Below are 21,327 nucleotides of genomic sequence, written 5' to 3'. Positions count from 1 at the left end.
ATATAAAAGACATGACAAAGTTAGGGTCAGGGGGATAATAAGGTAAATGAAACAATAGAATATGATGTGCAACTCCGGATAGAGCAATTTAAAGTCATCACGATTTCAAGAACGAATTTAAGCGGCCGCAAATTCGTTGCTCAAGTTTATTGCATTATCTATATTTAAGTACATCTTAAAGTTTATTCAAAGGCAAAGAAATAATATTATAGTTACACTCGCAAAAAGTTTCAGTGACATAACACCAAAATACTCTCAAACGATTTTATTTAAAGTAAAAGCATTCATTTAACAGCCAGTAGTGTAGTACTTACCTACGCAGTATTTAAACTGCGTAGGTAAGTACTACAAACCTAAAACTTAAATATGTATTATGATACCATTTTTAAATCAAATGTTAGAAAAAATTGGGGTCTTTAGTTTTAAGTTTTACTTTAAACTCTGCCATTGTATTTCTTTGATAATATTTTCGCCTCGTTTAATTCGAAAGGGCTACTTGTCTCACCTTCGTCGAATTTAATGAAACTATAAAGTTCCAATGCACTTTTGAAGGAAGTGATTGATTGATTTGATTTGATTTGATTTGTATCCGGATCACCTCGGTTTCTTAAGTCCATTTACCAAAAAAAGAACAATTTAACTGAGGTTTTTGGGTAAAAACAATAAAAAGAACTAAATAAGAATGTAAGTAAGTAGGACGTTCTCGTAAATTCAAAATTAATTTTCAAACAGCATTGGATTATATAATTATTATAATGTTTGATTCAGGAAAGGTTTAAATTCTGATTAAAAAAAATATATTGTGTATATGTCACCACATTAAATAAAAGGTCATAGCAATTACTTGCTTATGATTACGTTCTTTTTAATACTTAGATACGCAGATAACTAAGTAAGTAATTCAATTGATATTGAATTAATGTAACTTCTACCAAAACAACGAAAGCAACTGCTAACTAATAACCAAATAAAATTATACTGACTCAATTTCCACCAAATTGGGTTATCATCATCATCATCATCAGCCAATAATCATCCACTGCTGGACATAGGCCTCTCCCAAGGAGCGCCACAACACTCGGTCCTCGGCCTTCCTCATCCAACCACTACCCGCCACCCGCCTAAGGTCGTCAGTCCAGCGGGCAGGAGGGCGTCCCACGCTGCCTTTCGTGGTCTCCACTCGAGAACTCGTCTACCCCAACGGTCATCGGTTCTTCGGCAGATATGACCAGCCCACTGCCACTTCAGCTTACAATTGGGTTATGAAAAAAAATGAAAGCTCACAATGAATCAATATAAAGTGCCTACATAATGTAATATCATTGAGTACATGTTATTGTATTGTTATATTTCCTTTTCCTGTGTTTCATCATCATCAGGCATCGAGGCCTTGCCATTGTCAGTATGTGGAGTGATACGTGATTATCAGTTTAAAGAGCTCAAGCTGCAGTTAATGAATTAAATGTACAGGGTTTTGTCATAGTGGTATAGTAAGAAAGGAGTTAAACAGGAGGTTCTTCAGAATAACATATACTTAGTTAATTATTATTATTTTGCTTCGAATAATTTCCTGAGCCATCGCTTTTCGGCTTGGCGCAGCGGTTTTTTCTGACTTTTCCAGGAAGTTCCTCCTGCAGTACCTATGTAGTCAAGCAGTCCGATTGTGGCGCTACTTACGAGACCAGCAGTGGACGATTATTGCCTGATGATGATGAGCTAAAGAAGTACCTATAGTGATAGGAGGTCCTTCAGGTTGTTATTGTAATGAGCACTGTCGACGCCATCATTCTAGACAGTTATTTTATGACAATACTTTTTCTCAGGACTTCTGGCATCCCTACTTAGTATGAGCATGCCTGACATTTGACTTAGGGTCAATTCAGACGTACCACAACCACACCACAGCCACAACCACACCACAGCCACAACCACGCCGTGTGGTCGGGCGAATATTTTGTATTGAAAATGAATAATCCAATTCACACGTGCCACATTTTGCCGTTGTCATCGACCACCTGTGTAATACGACCACATCGCAACCACATCGCGTCGGCAACGCAGCCACGCGGCGGCGGCACCGCGGCCACCTCCTCTCCCTATTAACTGCATACGACCACGTGGGTACCACATCGCAAAGACAGTGACAACACAACCACATCGACATTTTGTCGCTGCCACAACGCAACTGCAAAAAGCCGCTGTCACACAATTCACACGTAACCACAGCTTGACCACATTTTGTCGCTGCGACGTGGTGTGGTTGTGGTACGTGTGAATTGACGCTTACAGGTATGAAAACTATTGAGAGAATTCTTATACATACCCACCTAATCTGAAGTTGAAAACCAAATCTTTGGTCAAGCTACATAGTTTAATGCTGAGCTAGATCTAGCTAGTCTGTAGCATCTATGCTAGTCTGTAAATAGGTACTTACGAAAGTTGAGAAAATAAAACAAAGTTTTTTTTCTATAAAATTGAGTAGCTTATCCACGTATATTAAATATACAACCAAGTACAAAACTTAACCTAAAATAGTACCAAGAATATCACAATGATTGAAACTTAACAATTTATATTTATTTGTGTAAGTAATTTAATTATTGGTGATAATGAAAACATAAGGTATTCCTTATCTTAGTGATGACAAAATAGTAGATATAAGTATAATATTTCGAGAAAGTCTAATAAAATTAACACCCTCTGGTAGTAACAAAAATATACCAATAAGTACGTAAGTACAATACCTACAATTTAATACAACCACAGTGAGCTTATTACACATAACATTATACTTTTACAAAATATTTTAATTTTACTCATTCCACCAATCAACATGATGGTATACCTACGACACGACTTCAGCTAAGTATAATAACAGTGAGTAAATATTTTCATTCGATGTACTAGGGGAAGCACGAACACCTACACAGCGTTAAAGAAACAAGCACCTACGATCCTGCAATCTAGGATTAATTAACGAAAAGTTTTGAATTTTATGTGTGACTACTTTATAAACGATTCAATATCAGCTATCGACAATAAAAACATAAAGCAGACGAGACAACTATAACATAACTATAAAGCCGGGTCTACATTTATATCATTTCCTTGTATCAAGAAGACATACAAATTGCGTCCAAACTAGCGACCACGATACGCGGCGAGGCTACAATATAGAGATATGCGGGGAAACGATACAAATGTGAACTCCGCCAACATAAACTCTTAATCCTAATCAATAGACAGTTGTCTGAAGGACCCTTCGATGCCAAACAGCTCATCGTAGTTGGTGGGTCTGCCGGGCCGCAGCGCCTCGTTGGCCTTCACTGACTCTTCGGATTTGAACCAGTCCTTGTACTCTTCAAGCTTCTTGGTCCACGCCTCTGCGAGTGGTTGAAAGGGTTATGTGAAGTTATTTCGATAATATACATCTCTAGAGTATGAAAGCGTTTTTAGAATTTTCTGTTTAGAGGTGCAGTGGTAGAAGCAAGAGGTAGAGTAGCGTTTATGACCGTGTAGAAAGGAATAGTTGTCCAGTTGGCAGTCGCTGACTGCCCAGAGTACGCCGAGCCAATATAAGGTACAGTTGAGACATCACTCGAGGAGGGAGGAGGGGAGGAAAAAGATAATGATCTATCGGGTAATCGGCCGTTTGCCTATCTTCAAGCCTAAATGCGTGGTAATTAAACCCACACGCTTACACGAAGATTCAGCGACTAAGGGAGAGTTTCAAAATGTCTGCATAATGGTCTCCTACATGCTGTAACTGTCTTAAATAATTATAATTACAGAGAGGGACAGTATGCCTTTTATCCGACAGGTAGCTATTATACAGACATTGTGAAACAGACCCGTAGACTAATCTGACTGGCCAATCCTCTTATCACGGCTAAAGACTCGCTATGAAGATGATATTTTGATACTTATTATATTGATGATGATGAACTAACCGTTGAGGTCGTCGACGGATCCGGCGTTGCCCCCGTACTCCACGGGCAGCATGTCCTTGGGAACATGCTCGTACAGCGTGTTGATGTCCGAGTGGATGAAGATCTGGAAATAGAGACATCAAAGTTGTCAGAGATTTAAGGCTAGGCGTGGTGTTGAAAAGTTTCATGAAAGTGTTCGTGGAAAAACCAATATCCATTGGAATAGTTTTTTTTTGTAGTGAACCTAATTTATAAGCTTTATGCGAAAGCCACGTGGAGTGTACGAAGAGGTTTTATAATAAAACTAGCTGTTCCCGCGAGCTTCGCTTCGCCTTAAAAAGGTTTCCCGTGAGAATACCGCGATAAAAAGTAGCCTATGTTCTTTCTCAGGGTCTAGACCATCTGTATACCAAATTTCATTCAAATCCGTTTAGTAGTTTTGGCGTTTCGCATTTATAATATTAGTTAGGATAGTATGAACGGTATCCAACAGTGACGGCTGATGAATGATGATAATAATATTTTTAGAATTGGACTTACTCCATTGACATATATATTACTGCGTAAGGACAGGCCAAACCACTCAAGAAAATGGCACCCGCACGTTGGCCCTAAAATAGACATTTTAGGGCCAACGGTCCTCAGTCGACAGTTGTCTGTGGCGGAGAGATGAGTCTTTGTTTCTTGTGATAAATATGCCTATTTTTGTTTTGAAAGGCTAAAAAACTATGATACGAAGGTCAATAATAATTAAAAAAATTAAAAAACCGACTTCAAAAAACCACTAAAATGTAAGAAATAATTTAAGGTTTACACAAATTCTACTCGTATGTGACAGTACAAATATACCTAAGCAGGAACTGTTCTTTTTTGATGTTGGTGCGGTGACAAAGTAATCTAAAGAAATATGGCACCAACTTCAAAAAAGAACAGTTCCTGCTTAGGTATATTTGTACTGTCACATACGAGTAGAATTTGTGTAAACCTTAAATTATTTCTTACATTTTAGTGGTTTTTTGAAGTCGGTTTTTTAATTTTTTTAATTATTATTTTATTTTATAGTTTTTAGTTTATTTGCAAATAATTTTCAATCAAAAGTAAGGTGCAAATGATACCAAAAAGTCCTACTAATCAATACGACTGATTCAAGCCTAAACACGAAGTATAGTTGCTATACATATACCGTTGAGGAGTTCCCCTGACTGCCTTCCGTTTCCATCATCAGATCAGCTCAAGGTCACCATCATATTTTTTTGTTATAAGAACTATATTTACGTTCTTAATTTCATTAGAATCGGTTAATATGTGCCCAAAATGGAAATTCATACCCTGTTTTTACCCCTTTACCCACCCTTGGGGGAGAGATAAAATTCTGAAAAAAAAATGGGACCACCTGGAAGCTCAACCCAATACAACAAAAAAAGAATTTTCAAAATCGGTCCATAAACGGCGGAGTAATCGGTGAACATACATAAAAAAATATATAAAAAAAAAAAAAAGATCCCGACGAATTGAGAACCTCCTCCTTTTTTTGAAGTCGGTTAAAAAGGAATATGGAATATCGTATCATCCTTAATTAATAAATAAACACATTTTAAAGCGATAATTATTTTACTACCAAAGTCTACAATGGCCGCACGATGTAACCTTGTACGGACGTCCGCATGCAACTCACTCATATTATTATGTACCTACTGTCCGGTGACGGTAAAATATGAACGCACGTACAAGGTTGCGTCGTCAGGATAAGTAGCTCGGCTCTGACATAGTTCCAACAAATTATGACAGATGGCAGTTATTTTGCTTGTATGAAGAAGGTTTGAGTAAAATGTTCTGAAGGGCGTATCCTTCCTTTTGAAATCATTGACTTACTCGTTTCCTGATCTTGTCCTTCAGGAATGGCTTGACGAAGGACACGACGGCGTCCACGACGGGGGAAGCGTTGACAACGTGCACCTCCTTCAGCTTCACCGGGTACGCTTCCTGAAATAAAAAACAGTGTGACGTCACTAATTGTAAGAAAAGACGAAATAAAAGTTTTGTGACATTTGGAACGTCAACGGCAGGTGGAAATATTTTGATTACTGGTGAGTGTAGTAATAAGAAGAAGAATACTGCCAGAATTCTACATGCCTCTGGCGCATCTTACGTACTTCCACTTGAAGAGGTTTAAGAGTTGCAGTTTCAAATTCATCACATTCACATGCGATGCTGCTTAAAGATTGCCAATGTGTTCGTGGTGGTAATGCTGCAGCTGCTGCTACACAGGTTAATTATCGACAAACTCGTAGAATTTCCGTTCCAACAATCACAGCGCCTTATTTATGGCGAATCACATTATAGCTTTCTTTATCTACGTCGATATCAGATCACAGAAACCACCCACCTGCACACAGATCAAGAACTTCTTAATCGCCGAGGTGGCTCGCGGACACCACGCCCGCGTCCAGGATGTACACGTCCCCCCCCATCCCCTCCACCTCCTGCAGCCGGACCAGCCTAGCAGCACCGGCTGAGACTGCGCCCGCGGCACGGGGCTGTTATCGACGTAGATACATTCTCGCTTAAGTCGCGTCCAGCTAATAATTGCGTCGTATTTTTGGTGAATCGCGATATAGTTACGTTTATCGATATTGTTAAAAAACCCGTGTAGCAGCCGCACATCTAGCATCAGAGCGCCGTATTTATGACGAATCACGATATAGTTACGTTTATCGATATTGTTCACAAACCCGTGTAGCAGCCACAGATCTAGCATCAGAGCGCCGTATTTATGACGAATCACGATATAGTGTCTTATCTACAGAGATAACGCATCCGTGCAGCGGTTGACGTAAATAAACTCGTTTAGTGCGCGTCCTACCAATTACAGCGCCGAATTTATGACGAATCGCGATAAACCCACCTGCACACAGATCAGGAACTTCTTAATGGCCGAGGGGGAGATGGTGCCGAGGTGGCTCGCGGACACCACGCCCGCGTCCAGGATGTACACGTCCCCCCCCACCCCCTCCACCTCCTCCTTCAGCCGGACATCCCCTATCATCATGGCCACTTTGAACGCGTCGTTGAGCTGGCTCGTGTCTATGTTCTTGTCTAGACCTGGAAAAGCGGAAGTTTTAAAGGAATTGGCACGACTGGTGTACTTTGAATGGTAAAATATTGATCACCAATTCAACAACAAAAAGTCGCACCCGAATCTATTTCGGCGGTGCTGTTTTAACACGCACTAAATAAACATAATATTTATTTATTTCATCATCATCATAGGGAGTCCACTGCTTAACATAAGCCTCCTTTAATGTTTTCCACCTTGTCCAATCGGAAGCAGCCCATCTATAAAACTTATTATTACGTACATAGAACAACGCGGACTCGGGTGTACCCTCCATACTCAATGATTATGTAATATCAAAAAAGAATCATATATGACAAGAGCTATAAATGCATTCCCTGTGTCTAAAAATAAAGTATCTTTAGTATATGCTGGTGTTCATACCTCTGCAAATTGTTACTCGTCTGCCATTGGGGGTAAGGCCTGGCAGCGGGGGCCCTTGGCTGAAAGGAAATAGAAAAACATATGTTAGTATTGCTTATTATGTGAAAAACTGCTGCTCTGACTTCTCCTTCGGGTATTACATTCGTGAGCATAGTATTAATGTGTCAATGGTGAGCTTATTGAACTTGTATAATTATTCGTTTCGGCTTGTATATTATTTGTCCAAAATTATCATCTTAGTCATTCCATTTTGGCTTTCCAAACTTTCGGTTTTAAAACCTGTACAGAAGCCGTCGTAGATTCAGCAGCAAAGTACCAACAATCTACATTTTTAACTACAAAAAATGGTAACTTGTAGTTTAAAAGAACTAAGTGGCTGACTATGGGCAATTTCAAATAAATACGTAACAATTCTCGACTGAGAACATAGCTATAAGTTACCTAAAATTATGTAAGAAGTTGCAAGACAGACAGTCATTGTGCAACATGTTTTCATGATCCGGAAACTTCATTATCTCTAGGTCTAAGGTTTAAATACGTAAGCCTCTAATTGTTGAATACACTTGCAATTCTTAGAATAGAACCTGAAGTGTTTATGCCATCCCAGTGCAATATTTTGTTAATTTACTGCAGTATTTCTATTAAATCAAATCCAATCAAATATTTTATTGCCATCAATTATTATTGTACATTAAAAGTATATAAATGAAAAGCATTTAAAATCGGGCTCGTATGTTTTCCATCAAAATTTAAGTCTAGCCATAGACTAATACACTAAATTAGTCTATGATCTAGCTAATGTAACAAAATAACCTTAGCAGGATCGGAGTTTGCCAGTTACCACAAATATTTGGTTCCGTTCCATAGTTTAGTAAAACCGGTATCACAGGTGTACTAAATTTCGACACCCCGCTAACTTTATTTCGCAAGGAAATGCTCCGTTTGAGTCAAGACTTGAGCCAATGGAGTGAGCAACACATACATAATGTCTTCCTGAATTACGTTCGAACACAGTGGCTCATGTTTTTGTGATCGGTCATCTGCACAGGAGTACTTAGGTAGATTACAGTGGCAAAGTGTGTGCACATACTCGTACTATTCGGTCATCAACTCATCACCTCAGAATTGGCAATATGATCTTTTATTATAAATGAAGACTATATTGCAAGTAAAAATTGTGATTTACTTTATGACCCGAAACCGCGTTGTTCTATGCGTCGAAGCAAATAAGCAATATTAGCAATTCACGATGTCGTTTTGCTGTAAGAGCTACCGATTACCATAGATGATAGAATGTCGAAACGGTAAGTGCTAGCTATAATTATGTGGCAATCGCATCAGAATCTATAGCCATTATTTAACACTATGAAGTGCTTACCACAGTTATAATTAGTGTGTAACCTATTGCCTATTATTATAATAGCCGAACAGAAGTTGATGAAGGCTAATTAATGTTTATGAAACATAGCACAATCATAGCATCTCTAAAACGAAGGAAACTGTCTTCAAATGTGGTCAACCATTTCGGCGCTATGTAACATCAGAAATCAAATTGAACCAACGTCTTTCAAATTTACTAAAGCAAGAAGACCGTATTCAAAACAATATACTACCTACAGTCCTACATACTTAAAGATTTTCGTGAAAACAAGACCGTCAAAGCAATAACACTTACGCCTTGTTCAAAAGGTCCTTGAGCTCGGGCCTGGTGATGTCGCGGTTGGTGAAGAACTCGGGGCAGGCGGCTCTCATGGTGAAGTACATGTCGAGCTTCCGCTTGGTCTTCTCCAGGGAGAAGCTGCAGCCTCGGAGGAAGGTCATGATGCGGCCGTCGTCTGGAAATAGGAGGGGATGATGAGGAATTAAGGATTTATGCACTGCAAATAAAAACTTGTCAAGCATTTTTTCATATTTTGTAGTCGTTTGTTGTTGTTTGGTGTCCGAAGTGATAGAAGTTAAATTATTGGTTGGTACTTATGTAAGTACTTCGCTGGACATCTTTTGAGAATACTTAAATAACTTTACTTTCTTTTAGTAAGAGCGACGGTATACATTGTAGATGAATGAATGAATGAATGAATGAATGAATGAATGAATATACTTTATTGACAGAAAAAATATGTAAAGTATACATAAGTTGAACAATTAAATAAAGGATTTACATTGTTACCTAAACTAGGCTCATCACCTGTGCTTTAGATAACAAGCTCTTCCTTTATAACTTAATGGTAGGCACTACAAAGAGTATTACAGTGTAGAATGAGTTTATAATATATACATTCATTAGAGAAAGTAATTAAAAACAAAAAACAAAAGTACTTACTAATAATACAAGGACTTACAGTAAAAACGTCCACATAAATTAAATTAATAAAGACTTACATTACTAAATAATATTTATCTGTTTATCTAATTTTCCAAATCGAAAAATCAAAACAATTCAACACACCCAAACCATACCAAAAGTGACAAGATCAACCGCGGAGGGGGGAAGATAACAATTTTTCCGTTTCGTCATAATCGAGAGAAAATAACCATTTAATCAAAACAGATTTCGCCTCAAAGGAATTACATTTGTAGATGAAGTGTAGCTTATTTGCTAGGTTGTACAGGAAACCAGCTAAGTAACATTGGAATCTGTGCACAAAAAATGTTTTATAACTACAAGTGGAAAATATATTAGATGAGCGACGTGATGAACAAGGTTTATTGAGGGACAGTGGATTTAAGAAAACGCGTTTATGAGTTCTAAGAATAGTGTTAAAGATGAATAACTTACGAACAGTTAGGACTCCACAATTTTGATAAAGCTCAGTAGTAGAGTACCGCTTTTTCCGAAATGTAGCTACTTTTAAAATTGCTCTTTGAGCACGCTCAAGCGGCAGAAGGTAGGTTTTGAAGGTCCCTCCCCAGGAAGCAATACAATAAATTAGAATAGACTGACACAGTGTAAAGTAGACTAGTTTAAGTAGTCTAGGATCAGCAATATGGCGGAGTGAGCTAAAAATGGACATCAATCTTCTAACTCGCATGGTGACGTTTACAATGTGGTGTTTAAAAGTAAGATGAGAATCGATTAGTATACCAAGGTATTTGATTTGTGATACTGATTCAAGGCAGGGACAGAGACAAGAAGCGGAGCAATCGGAACAAGAGTTTTCATGAGCCCATATTTTGAAATTTGATATAGGTATTCGAGGTTTTCTAATTGAGAACACGATGAACTTAGTTTTGTCAGTATTTAGGGTCAGTATGTTTAAGCGGAGCCATTCCTTGACTAGGTTGAAACCATTCTGAGCATTACTAAAAACATCGTTCCAGCTATTTCCCTGAAAAACCAGGGCGGTATCATCCGCGAAAGTAAAAATGTTTCCTTTGTGTAAAGGAATGTTACAGAGGTCGTTAATATACAGCAGAAATAGAGTGGGACCGAGAATACTTCCCTGGGGCACACCAAAAGTAATTGGCAGGGGATCACTAGTGATTTCTCCTATCCTCACCATTTGTAACCGATTCGTGAGATAGTCACTAAATAAATCTAGAGGTATTCCACGAACTCCATAACACTCAAGCTTTCGCAGGAGCAAAGGTACCGACGGAAGCTTGAGTGTTATGGAGTTCGTGTACTTAAATTTTATTCAAGGAACTCATTGGTACATGTCAGTGCCAGGATTAAAACCCGCATCTCTGACGCTTACCAACTGAACGGTACCACCGCTCCGCTTTATACTTAATTAAAGTCAGTGTTTTAATCTCTAATACAAAATCTGAGATTAAAAAATAGACTTTAGTATCTACTATCTATGTAACCTTCCAATGGTCATCTGACCATCACGCGTCAGTCTCTCACCCCACTCATCAGGCAGATGCGGCTGCTTCCTCAGCCAGTCCTTGATGTGCTGCAGGTCACTGTCCCTCGTGTTGACATCCTCGTTCAGCTCGACCCGGATCTTCTTCCACATCTCCCCGCTAGGTTGGACCAGCGTCGCGGCGGCCATGGCGGCTGGAATGAGGATTATAGTGGTTAGAACCCTTTTTTCTCCAAATACAAAAGAGTCCCTTTTCGAACGGAGAGTAGTGTACATAGGTACGATGAATAAAAACATTTGATTTTGACAATTAATTTATTGCATACAAAATTATATAATAACAGTGAAAAGCTTAAAATGCAATCTTTCATAGCTCATAGATATGATAGATTACTTATGTATATTATTAATTATTGATCCAAGAATTTTATAAGATCACGTATAATATGATAAAGATCTTTACGTAGATACTAATAGGAACAAATGAATATCTACGATGGTTCTACCTTTTTTGGCATAAGATTTATTTGCCTTATCTCGTATTGCATAGTAACGTTTGGTCAAAGTCTCGTTACGCCGAAAATCGTATGGCATAAATCTCGTTTAGTAAAAAGCTATTTCGCATAACATTGTTTAGCCTAATAATGGTATGGCCAAATCTTGAATAGCCTAATAATGCTAGGGCATAGGTTTATTAGGTTTATACAAAGTAATAATATTCGTTTGGCTTTAATTTTGACGGAGCGTCTCCCTACATAGTGCAAACTGGTGCCTTGTATTGTTTCCGCTGTTTGGAAAACGCTCCGCTCCGCTTCGCTGCGCTCCGCTTTGGTTTTGATGAACATGTGCACCTAACACGCTCCTCCTCGCTTTGCTCGTCGTCGCACCTATTTTTAGGTTTCGATCTCATGGGGTTTGTAATAGTTATATTGGTCGTTAACTTTCGATATTTTGATCATACAATATCGTGATTTTCGGGATGTAGGAGAAAAATACCACAATTTGTACATTTACTACATACTTAATATATTATTTATTAAGATAACATTACGAGAAACAAGATTATACATAGGTATAGACCAGCTATACTCAAACTGCGGCCCGCGGGCCGCATGTGGCCCGCCGGGCCTTTATCAGTGGCCCGCGTGCCATGAGAGATAATAGAGAATATATATTCTGTGTAAAGAGTGTCGGGATTAAATCCATAAAACAAAATATGTTTGTTACTTATTCATCTAAATTTATTTTATCATCTTCAAAGTTTGCTCCTTCAGAAACGATACACATACGCCAACGAATGATCCAATCATCACAACATTTTTTTAAACGCCATTTTCAGAGTTGTGAAAGAATTCTTATTGTCTTCTATCGATTGAAAACAGTGCCTCAAAGTGGTAATTTGAGTTAAGGACAAAAAAAGCTGGAGTTGTGGGCTGCAGCCATATCTGGTTAATATGGTGGATGCTCGATGGTATTTATTGAGTGTTTGCTCAAAAATTCATTCACAATGATCCTTCGTCGATATCGCGATATCGTTGTGCAAAATCTTTTCTCAATTTTTTTTACAAATCTGGCCTTCTTCGTCGAATTTGCTGTATTAAATACTGCATAACCCGCATATAACAATATTATGTAGTCTGAGCCTATCTGAAACCTAGTTAAACATTGTGAGATATGGCGTTTCGACTTTCTCGGTGTTCGGCATCATAAGGGTCACAGTGACAGTTAAATAAAGTCCATTTTTCTCTCCACCTTTAATTTGCAAGGTGCGGGTGCCTATATAAATAGAGTGAGTCGCCCGCGCGCCTCAGTTGGTTTTTGATTTTTGAAGTGGACACTTCGGCAAAATGGCTCAATGTAGCCACGGTTCTCGTCGGCTTCGCTCCGACGGGGAAAAATATAATATTGAATTTGCGGAGTCCTCGCTGCCGGGAGCTGTAGCGTGATGCGGACCAGGCGGCGCGGGGCCTGCCGGCTGCTGCGCACGCAGCCATTGCTGAGGATTTCGCAACGAAGGTTTGAGTTGATAAGCCGTGAGTAAAATGCTATTATTTACTGCTTTTAAAAGCTCAGCCACTGGTCATAATGCTCCGGCGCTTGGGGTTTTTATCCCACGCAGTAGGGTCCGATTCAATAGTCGTGGTGATGATTGATCACATATTCCGGTCCTACTAGTGGCGCTTGAGCTAGATACTTACATTAATGACCGCTTTAAGTAAAGCATATGTTAATTTTATACAGGAAAAAATTATAAAAATATATTTTTCTACCCTCAATTTCTAATATTTTTAGAAAACAGTTGATAAAAACTTTGCTATTACAATAATGCACTTGATTATAGCTTATGTAAGGCTTTACAAACAGGAGCTTTCCAGGACCGTCATAGGATTTTTTACAGGAAGCACGTGGCTCCGAGTTTCAGTATGTTGGGACATTGTGGCATGTGCGGCGAGTAATGTGATCCGCCGGTACCTACCCGCTGAGGGTAGGCAGGCCGATTCGGTGAAATTGAAGTTTCGTGTAACCTGCACCCGGCCCTGTGCTCCCGCGCTGGCCGCCGTCTCGTGCCACCTGCATCGCAGCGTATACCCGGCCCTGCGCTCCTGCCCTGGCCACCGGTTCGTGCCACCTGCATCGCAGCATACACCCGGCCCTGTGCTCCTGCGCTGGCCGCCGTCTCGTGCCACCTGCATCGCAGCGTACACCCGGTCCTGGCCCTGGCCACCGGTTTGTGGTACCTGCATCGCTGCATAGACCCAGCCATGCACTCCTGCCCTGGCGGCTGTACACCCGGTCCTGGCCCTGGCCACCGTTTTGTGCCACCTGCATCGCAGCGTACACCCGGTCCTGGCCCTGGCCACCGGTTTGTGCTATCTGCATCGTTGCATGTACTCCTGCCCTGGCGGCTGTGTTGTCTCACCTGCATCGCTGCGCACACCTGGCACTCCTATTCTGGTTGCCAGATCCAAACGCCCCCTGTCTGGGAAGAGATTTTATGCTCAGCGGAACCGCCTGCACTATTGCTAGTACGGTCATCATCATCATCAGTCATCATTATGAGTGACTTATTTAGAAGGTATCGAGTAACGTGCGCTATTAATCAGTGATTTTGGCATATGCAGACGAACGTTTACTGCCAAGGTTGGTCATGTTAGCCATACAAGGGCACACCAAGGAAGCCTGAGTAACCACCTGCAGTCGCCGTAGCCGCATCGGCATGGATGACGACAAATCGGGTAACGTGCACCGCTTCTAAAAGTGATAGCACTTCAATTTGATGCCTCCGCTGAGGTAGGGTATTCTATTAAAGCAGCTTTCTTCTGAACTGCCCAAAGTGACCTGTAGACTGCTCCTGGGGATAGTTGTGCAATATATATATTTTTTATTTTTTTTTTATTTCGATGTCTCTGCTGAAGAAACTGTCTAATGCAGCTTTTGTTCCAAACTGCCTAAAGATCATTGGACTGCTCATGGGAATGGTGACGCACGGTAAGTACAGGAGCGTTACTCTATTCTGATGAGAAACGAACGAACGAGAGCTGTCGTGCAATCGGCACGTTTAATACATACAAACAGATAGAGCGGCTCGCGCCGCAGTGCACTGAAAGTTCGTTTTTCGTCATATAAAGTGACCCCCCAGACACTATCTTAAGTGTCATGACACATCGGCAGATTCCAGCTTTGAGTCTTTTCTTTTCTCGGCTGTGAGCAAAGTGAATCCCACCGGCGAGTGTTCAACCTAAAAGCACTGAGCTAATTCCTGATTTCGTGAAAGTCGCTGTTGCTATACCATACTGCTTCACAAGTTACCGAATTATTATGAACTGTCGGGTGATCATGATCGGAGTGTCATCGCGGTTTCTGAGTGGCACCATATTAGCTGTCTTCCTTTTGTCCCAGTGGATTGTGAGTGTGTATCCGAGCTCTTTGTTGAAAAATGCGTGAACCTCCTACGCAGCAGCTGTCTACTAGTTGTGTATCGAATAAATCGAGTAACGGTGCTCTTGCACGAGACGACTACCTTTTGGTAAAATTATAACTTCCACTATTCTGGGAACATGCATATACCTACTGTGTACTGTGTATCACATCACGTGTAGCCGCAGCCCTACTCAATGTACGGGGCTAGATAATAAACAATGGCAGTCGTCATTAAATTTCTATGAATTTCGAAGGTCATCATTTGGAGCACAATCCAAAGGGTGAAAGTACCTATTCATGCCTAAACGGCTTCTCTAATGAAAATGTATTTTTAATTCGATTCTGGCGCAAACGTTTCATAACTATTTTTCAACACTGTATCTGCCGAAACTACTTAGACTGACTGGTTAAGATGCGTGATGCGTGCCGTTTTCACAATTCCATTTTGAGTAATCCTCAACTGTTTTATGGATCTTTCAGTTAGTTAGTTACGTAACTAGTTACCAAGTAAAAAAAAAAAAAAAAATACTTGTGTCATGCTCGTACTCGCATCTCATTTAGGAGCTCTCTGACTTCTAGCTGAAGGCTAGAACTGGTATATATATCTACTAAGCTAGTACAGAGTTATAACCGGGCAGCGGTGACGTGGTAGCTGCTTGATTTATTAGAGTTTGCTGAAAACTTTCTAAATAAATAATAATTATTAGTCATAATATTAACTCTTCGCAGTTCTTTCAGAATGCAATACCAGGTCGTTGAAGTAGGTAACCTTCCTTAGCTTCCATTTTGTTTTAAAGAATGTCACAGTTATTCGCCGTTCCACTGTCATATCGATGTCCAAGGATTTTTTTTTGGGTATAGCTTGGGTATAGCTAACTACCTAAGTTTACCTATAGATAGCCGCAAGCTATCTGCTGTTGGCGAACTGTCAGTTCTGATTGATAAGTGAGGCTCAAGGTGGCTCGTCAAACTGTCCATGTTCCCGCCACCATGATTGTTGCTTCCACAGATTAGAGAGTCTATGTTGGCTGTCGTTGCATCTGGTCTGATCAGGTACAACTAACATCTTTACGTACCATCTTTATTTAACCGAGCTATTTTATTTTGTTTTATCTAGGTTGACTTAATGGTTTTAAAATCGAACCTACAACAATGTAAGTAGGTACTAGGTACCTACCTACGTACCTTTGAAGTTGCAACAAGGCGAAGCCTTAAGGTTTTGGCCGAGACCTGCCCTTAGTGTCGACGAACATACCTAAAGGTGACCTTGTTAATGTTTTTCATATGAAGTACTGAACATTTTACTTATCCTGGTGGCATGACTGATCATTTACTTACCCAGTTAAGACATGTTAGCCGGGTTTCATTTATCAACTATTATAATTGTTATTGTTGTGTTAATCAATCTTTATTAATTGATGTCATCTACCAAGGAATGCTGCCAGAGCTCATAATATTCACACATGATGATACAGAATGATAGTAGCCCACAAAATCGGTGCAAAGGCTTATAAAATAACTTTCCTTCCTAGTAGGACTGCACAGGAACTCGTTAACCGCCGAGTTAGTTAGAATACAAAATTAGACTGTGTGTTACTTGTCAATCTAGAATATGAATATAGTGACCTGCATCATGTTTTGAAAAACTGAATACTTAGTTATCCGCCAGTGTCACAGCCTTCATCTAATCTTTTCCAGTAGCTGATGAGGCTGAGATATTTAGTAAAATTATCTTCCCTTCAAGCACCACTCCTCGTTCCAAGGACTAGATGCCGCGCCAGGTGTTGCAGGCCGTGTCGTCGTACGGGGCTGACTGAGCAGGTCCTCGAGGCTCCAGGGTCGGCTGCTACATTTCTGAGGTCAGTCCAGAATTACATACCCTAGTCAGCATGTGCTGACCTGAGCCCCAGCGGCCTGGATCGATATTCTACATTTTACAGCTTTTAAATATTGTTGCAAAGTATTTCACTGGTTCCATCCATTCGGCTAGTGTATGTTAAAAATATTGCCTTGACAATAACAAGATTTTGATCAATAATTACTTATAAGTATTGCTTTCGAAGAGGCACTGTGTGTATCCATATGTATAAATACCTACCTATATGTATAGGTACATACCTTCCATAACTTTCTGACAAGTCAGGAATAATAAGGAAGTACTTAAGTCTTATGTATACTTATACCTTTCTTTCTAGTATATCTATTACCTAGAAATCTATGCATTATAAATTTATAGATTCAAATATTTATCTACTGATATACTCATCAGTAGCTTATGGGTCACAGTTGGTTTTCTCTCCACCATGCGATAATAAACACATCTCACAATGTTTAACTAGGTTTCAGATAGGCTCAGACTACATAATAGACGCATTTTTCCTGAAATAAAAATGACATATTATGTATCTAGCCTATCTGAAACCTAGTCATTTCTGCATGGTGATATTACAACTGAGGCGCGCGGGCGACTCACTCTATTTATATAGGCACCCGCACCTTGCAAATTAAAGGTGGAGAGAAAAATGGACTTTATTTAACTGTCACTGTGACCCTTATGATGCCGAACACCGAGAAAGTCGAAACGCCATATCTCACAATGTTTAACTAGGTTTCAGATAGGCTAGATACATAATATGTCATTTTTATTTCAGGAAAAATGCGTCTATTATTATATTATTTAACCCGCCAGTGCTCGCGTCAAATTTCGTGACACAAACAGTCGCATGTGGGTCTTTTAGACCCGAAAGTAAATTGATCTATTTTCTCGAAAAAAAAAGAAAATTTAGATATTATTGTACATCAAACGTAAGGTTAGTAATAAATCTATATTCAAATCAAAATTATTTATGAATTTATGGATAAAAAAATATGTTTTGACAGTTTCAAAAGTACAATGCTTCATGTTCTTATTTATCTACATAGGAACATAACATGTTTTATCTAAACTAATAACCATTCTTCTCAGTAACAAAAAAATAATTAACTTTTTATATAAAAAAATAATCAACAATCAGCCTTCAAAGTTAACATAAATTTACATACAAAATTACTTCTTCCTTGTATTGATTAAGTATATAATTAGGTATTTTCTTCGGTATTTTCACATATTCGGATTACAATTAATGCATAAAAATGCAGTGTGATCTCTACAAAGATCGTCTAAAAGGTTACGTGACATTTCTGAAAAGAAAAAATAATAAAATAAAAAAAATATCAAAAAAATTATACTGACACAAAGCGTCGCTCATGGGTCGAAAAGACCCATACTCACTTTGAATATCCATCCTGCCCAAGTGCCGCGGGCAATCTGGTCGGGGTGGGGAGTGCGGCTGGCCTATATGGTTACTTAAAGGTACTAGGCACGCCAATTAGTAATATCAAATATTTTAAAAGTTATCGTGGTATAAATAGAGTGCTGGGTCTTTTCGACCCACGCGCGACTATCCGCGGGTTAAATAAGAATATAATTTTCCTACCGTTTGACTTTCCGGCAAGAATTCCGAGTGCACAACACCATGATAGTCAAAGAAAACAGTCAACATGACTTTAATTAACAATCGATAGAAGACAAAAAGGAAAATTCGCCGCGAGTACTAAACACAACTCTGGAAACAGCGTTTAAAAAATGTTGTGATGATTGGATAATTCGTTAGCGTATGTGTATCGTTTTTGAAGGAGCATACTTTGAAGGTGATAAAATAAATTTGCATGAATAACAATATTTTTTTTTATTTTATTGATCTAATCCCGATACTTTTTACACAGAGTAGTATATGTGTTTTTTATATTATTATTCGACAGTGTACATCGCTTTATACCTAATAGTAAAAAAAAACATGCGGCCCGCGACACCATGAGTTAAACGTGTTTGTGGCCCTTATATAAAAAAGGTTGAGTACCAATGGTATAGACGAACATAAATTTGAGCAAACGAAACCTAGGTGTTTAAAGATTGTGCCTAAAGAGTTTTAGACGAAACGAGCCTTATGCCACATAAGTCTTGGCAAAGTGATGGTTCGGCCAAAAAAGTTTAGACCATACGAGTTATGCGAAATGAGTTTTGGTCAATAAAGATTATGCGAGATGAGCGGAACCCATCTACGATAATATGATGATAACTTTACGCACATAGAGCTTATGACGTGATAAGTAAATCAATTACTTACTTACAATTAAATTGTTGTTATGAACAGATCATAAAGTTAGTATCGTATCAATAATTGTACCTACTGTAATTATTTTAAAGTGTCTTGCGTCATACAGTACATAACAATAGGAAGGTACCTCCATGAACTATTTAGATCCGATCAGAACAAGACAATTATAAATATTGCTCGAACGGGAAAATGCAGCTTGTTCAAAATAGGTACCTACTTCCGGATATTTAATTTTTATTGCGATACCATAAACAAAACACTTTTACACAATCACAGAAGATTACGGAATAACAAAGCCATAACATTATAAATAAATTAAGCCGAAGGACGAAGGTTACACATTTGGTCTGGCCTCAATTCCGATCTTGGGCAACTGCTTGCCAAACCCACATTGCATTATACCATACCAACCGAAGAGCCTACACAATATGGAAAAACCTTTGGCATTCTAATCCAACATAAAATTAAACGCCGTTATTATTCTAAGATAAAAATAAAATAAAATTAAAAAGAAAAACTCACTTTCACTTAAAATCACTGGCGGGAAAGAAAATAATAATTTAAATTTTCGAACTCGGTGGACTGACGATCGCGGGGGCGTATTCTGGCATGCGATCGATTCCACCGTTCAAGCACAACTGGCAGTCAAGTAGCACGACTCGCCCGACCAGCGATTGAGCAACTGATCACGTCTGCTCATACTCCGAGACCTTGGCTCGGGTTGCGACATTGGCACAAAATTGAGATGACAAAATGTAGACGCACTTTTACTTCAAGTACGCGGGTTTTGGTTGGCTTCGATGAGTAATCATGATTAAGATGATTGAGCCTTTTGTTTCTAAACTTCTACGCTATGATCTTCTCTCTCTCAGCCTTCTGTAGTCCACTGTTGGACATAGGCCTCTCCTAACGATCGCCACCCCAAACGGTCACCCGCCATCTGCATCCAGCGGCTTCCCGCTACCTTCCGCAGATCATCAGACCAACGGGTTGGGGGGCGACCGACTTGCCGACACGGGGTCTCCACTCCAGAACCTTTCTACTCCAGCGGTCGTCGGCTCTGCGGGCTACGTGGCCAGCCCATTGCCACTTCAGCGTGCTAATCCTTTTGGCTATGTCGGTAACTTTAGTTCTCCTGCGGATTTCTTCATTACGAATCCTATCTCGCAGGGACACGCCTAACATAGCCCTTTCCATAGCACGCTGAGCAACTCTGAGCTTGTGGATAAGCCCTTTGGTGAAGCACCACGTCATCTATGATCTTAACATGAACCAATAGACATCGATTATAAACTGTAGCACCTTGTACCTTTATAAACGTTTGATATGTTGTAAGTAGGTTCTATAATTTAACAATAGGCTTTTAAAAATACCCCATAATCTTATAAAATAAATTATAATTATGAAGAGCAATTAATCTACGATACGACACATAAATAAGCGGGGGTTCAAAAGGATCTCTGCAGTAGATTAATTAATAATCGGATATGGTAATTATTATTTTCACTATTTACTGTCATGGTCCTTAATTGCGTTGTTATGAGCAATTTTCACAAAAACGTTACCTCCGACGTAATTTTTGCATCAAACATCATGCCAAGCGTGCATTAGTTCCAAGCAATGCGAAATTAGACGTCTAATGATTGCACAAGACGCTAAAGATTGCATGAATTCGACTGCTCATTTCCACTTTCCAAATCTTGATCACGCAAGGAAGCGCACTCAACTGTCCTATTTCACAAATTCGGTTGCCTAACGTCCAGAATAGGGCCCTATTAGCTTGCTTGTAGTTGGTACAAAACGCCCCAAATGGTTAATGACATGTTTTTCTATTGCACCTTTTTGCGTTCTGCGTTGAAGTTAGCGATACGGTCTATTAAGTTTAAGTAAGTTCCTTTTTTGATTTCTAATGTTTAACGGACATATAGTTTTTTTTAATAATGTGTGAAAACCAATTTGATGGTGATTCCACGTCATACCTAATTATTCAAATTATGGGAATTTTTATAGAG

General features: G+C 39.3%; 1 protein-coding gene across 1 annotated transcript; it reads right to left on the bottom strand.

Annotated features, from left to right (window-relative positions):
- Window positions 1-2,680: 2,680 nt before the first annotated feature.
- LOC105380476 (alpha-tocopherol transfer protein) lies at window positions 2,681-19,993 on the bottom strand. Its single transcript, XM_048626287.1, has 9 exons — window positions 19,838-19,993; window positions 15,559-15,561; window positions 11,279-11,431; window positions 9,104-9,263; window positions 7,429-7,487; window positions 6,835-7,031; window positions 5,802-5,912; window positions 3,951-4,053; window positions 2,681-3,383 (listed from the first exon to the last, which is right to left on the bottom strand). The coding sequence occupies exons 3-9, from the start codon at window positions 11,424-11,426 to the stop codon at window positions 3,232-3,234; spliced, it is 930 nt and encodes a 309-aa protein (XP_048482244.1). The 5' UTR covers window positions 11,427-11,431; window positions 15,559-15,561; window positions 19,838-19,993; the 3' UTR covers window positions 2,681-3,231.
- Window positions 19,994-21,327: the final 1,334 nt, after the last annotated feature.

The sequence above is a fragment of the Plutella xylostella genome, chromosome 16 (assembly GCF_932276165.1).
Source record: "Plutella xylostella chromosome 16, ilPluXylo3.1, whole genome shotgun sequence".
In the NCBI taxonomy this organism is placed as follows: domain Eukaryota; kingdom Metazoa; phylum Arthropoda; class Insecta; order Lepidoptera; family Plutellidae; genus Plutella; species Plutella xylostella.
This window is presented reverse-complemented; position numbering and strand designations above follow the sequence as displayed.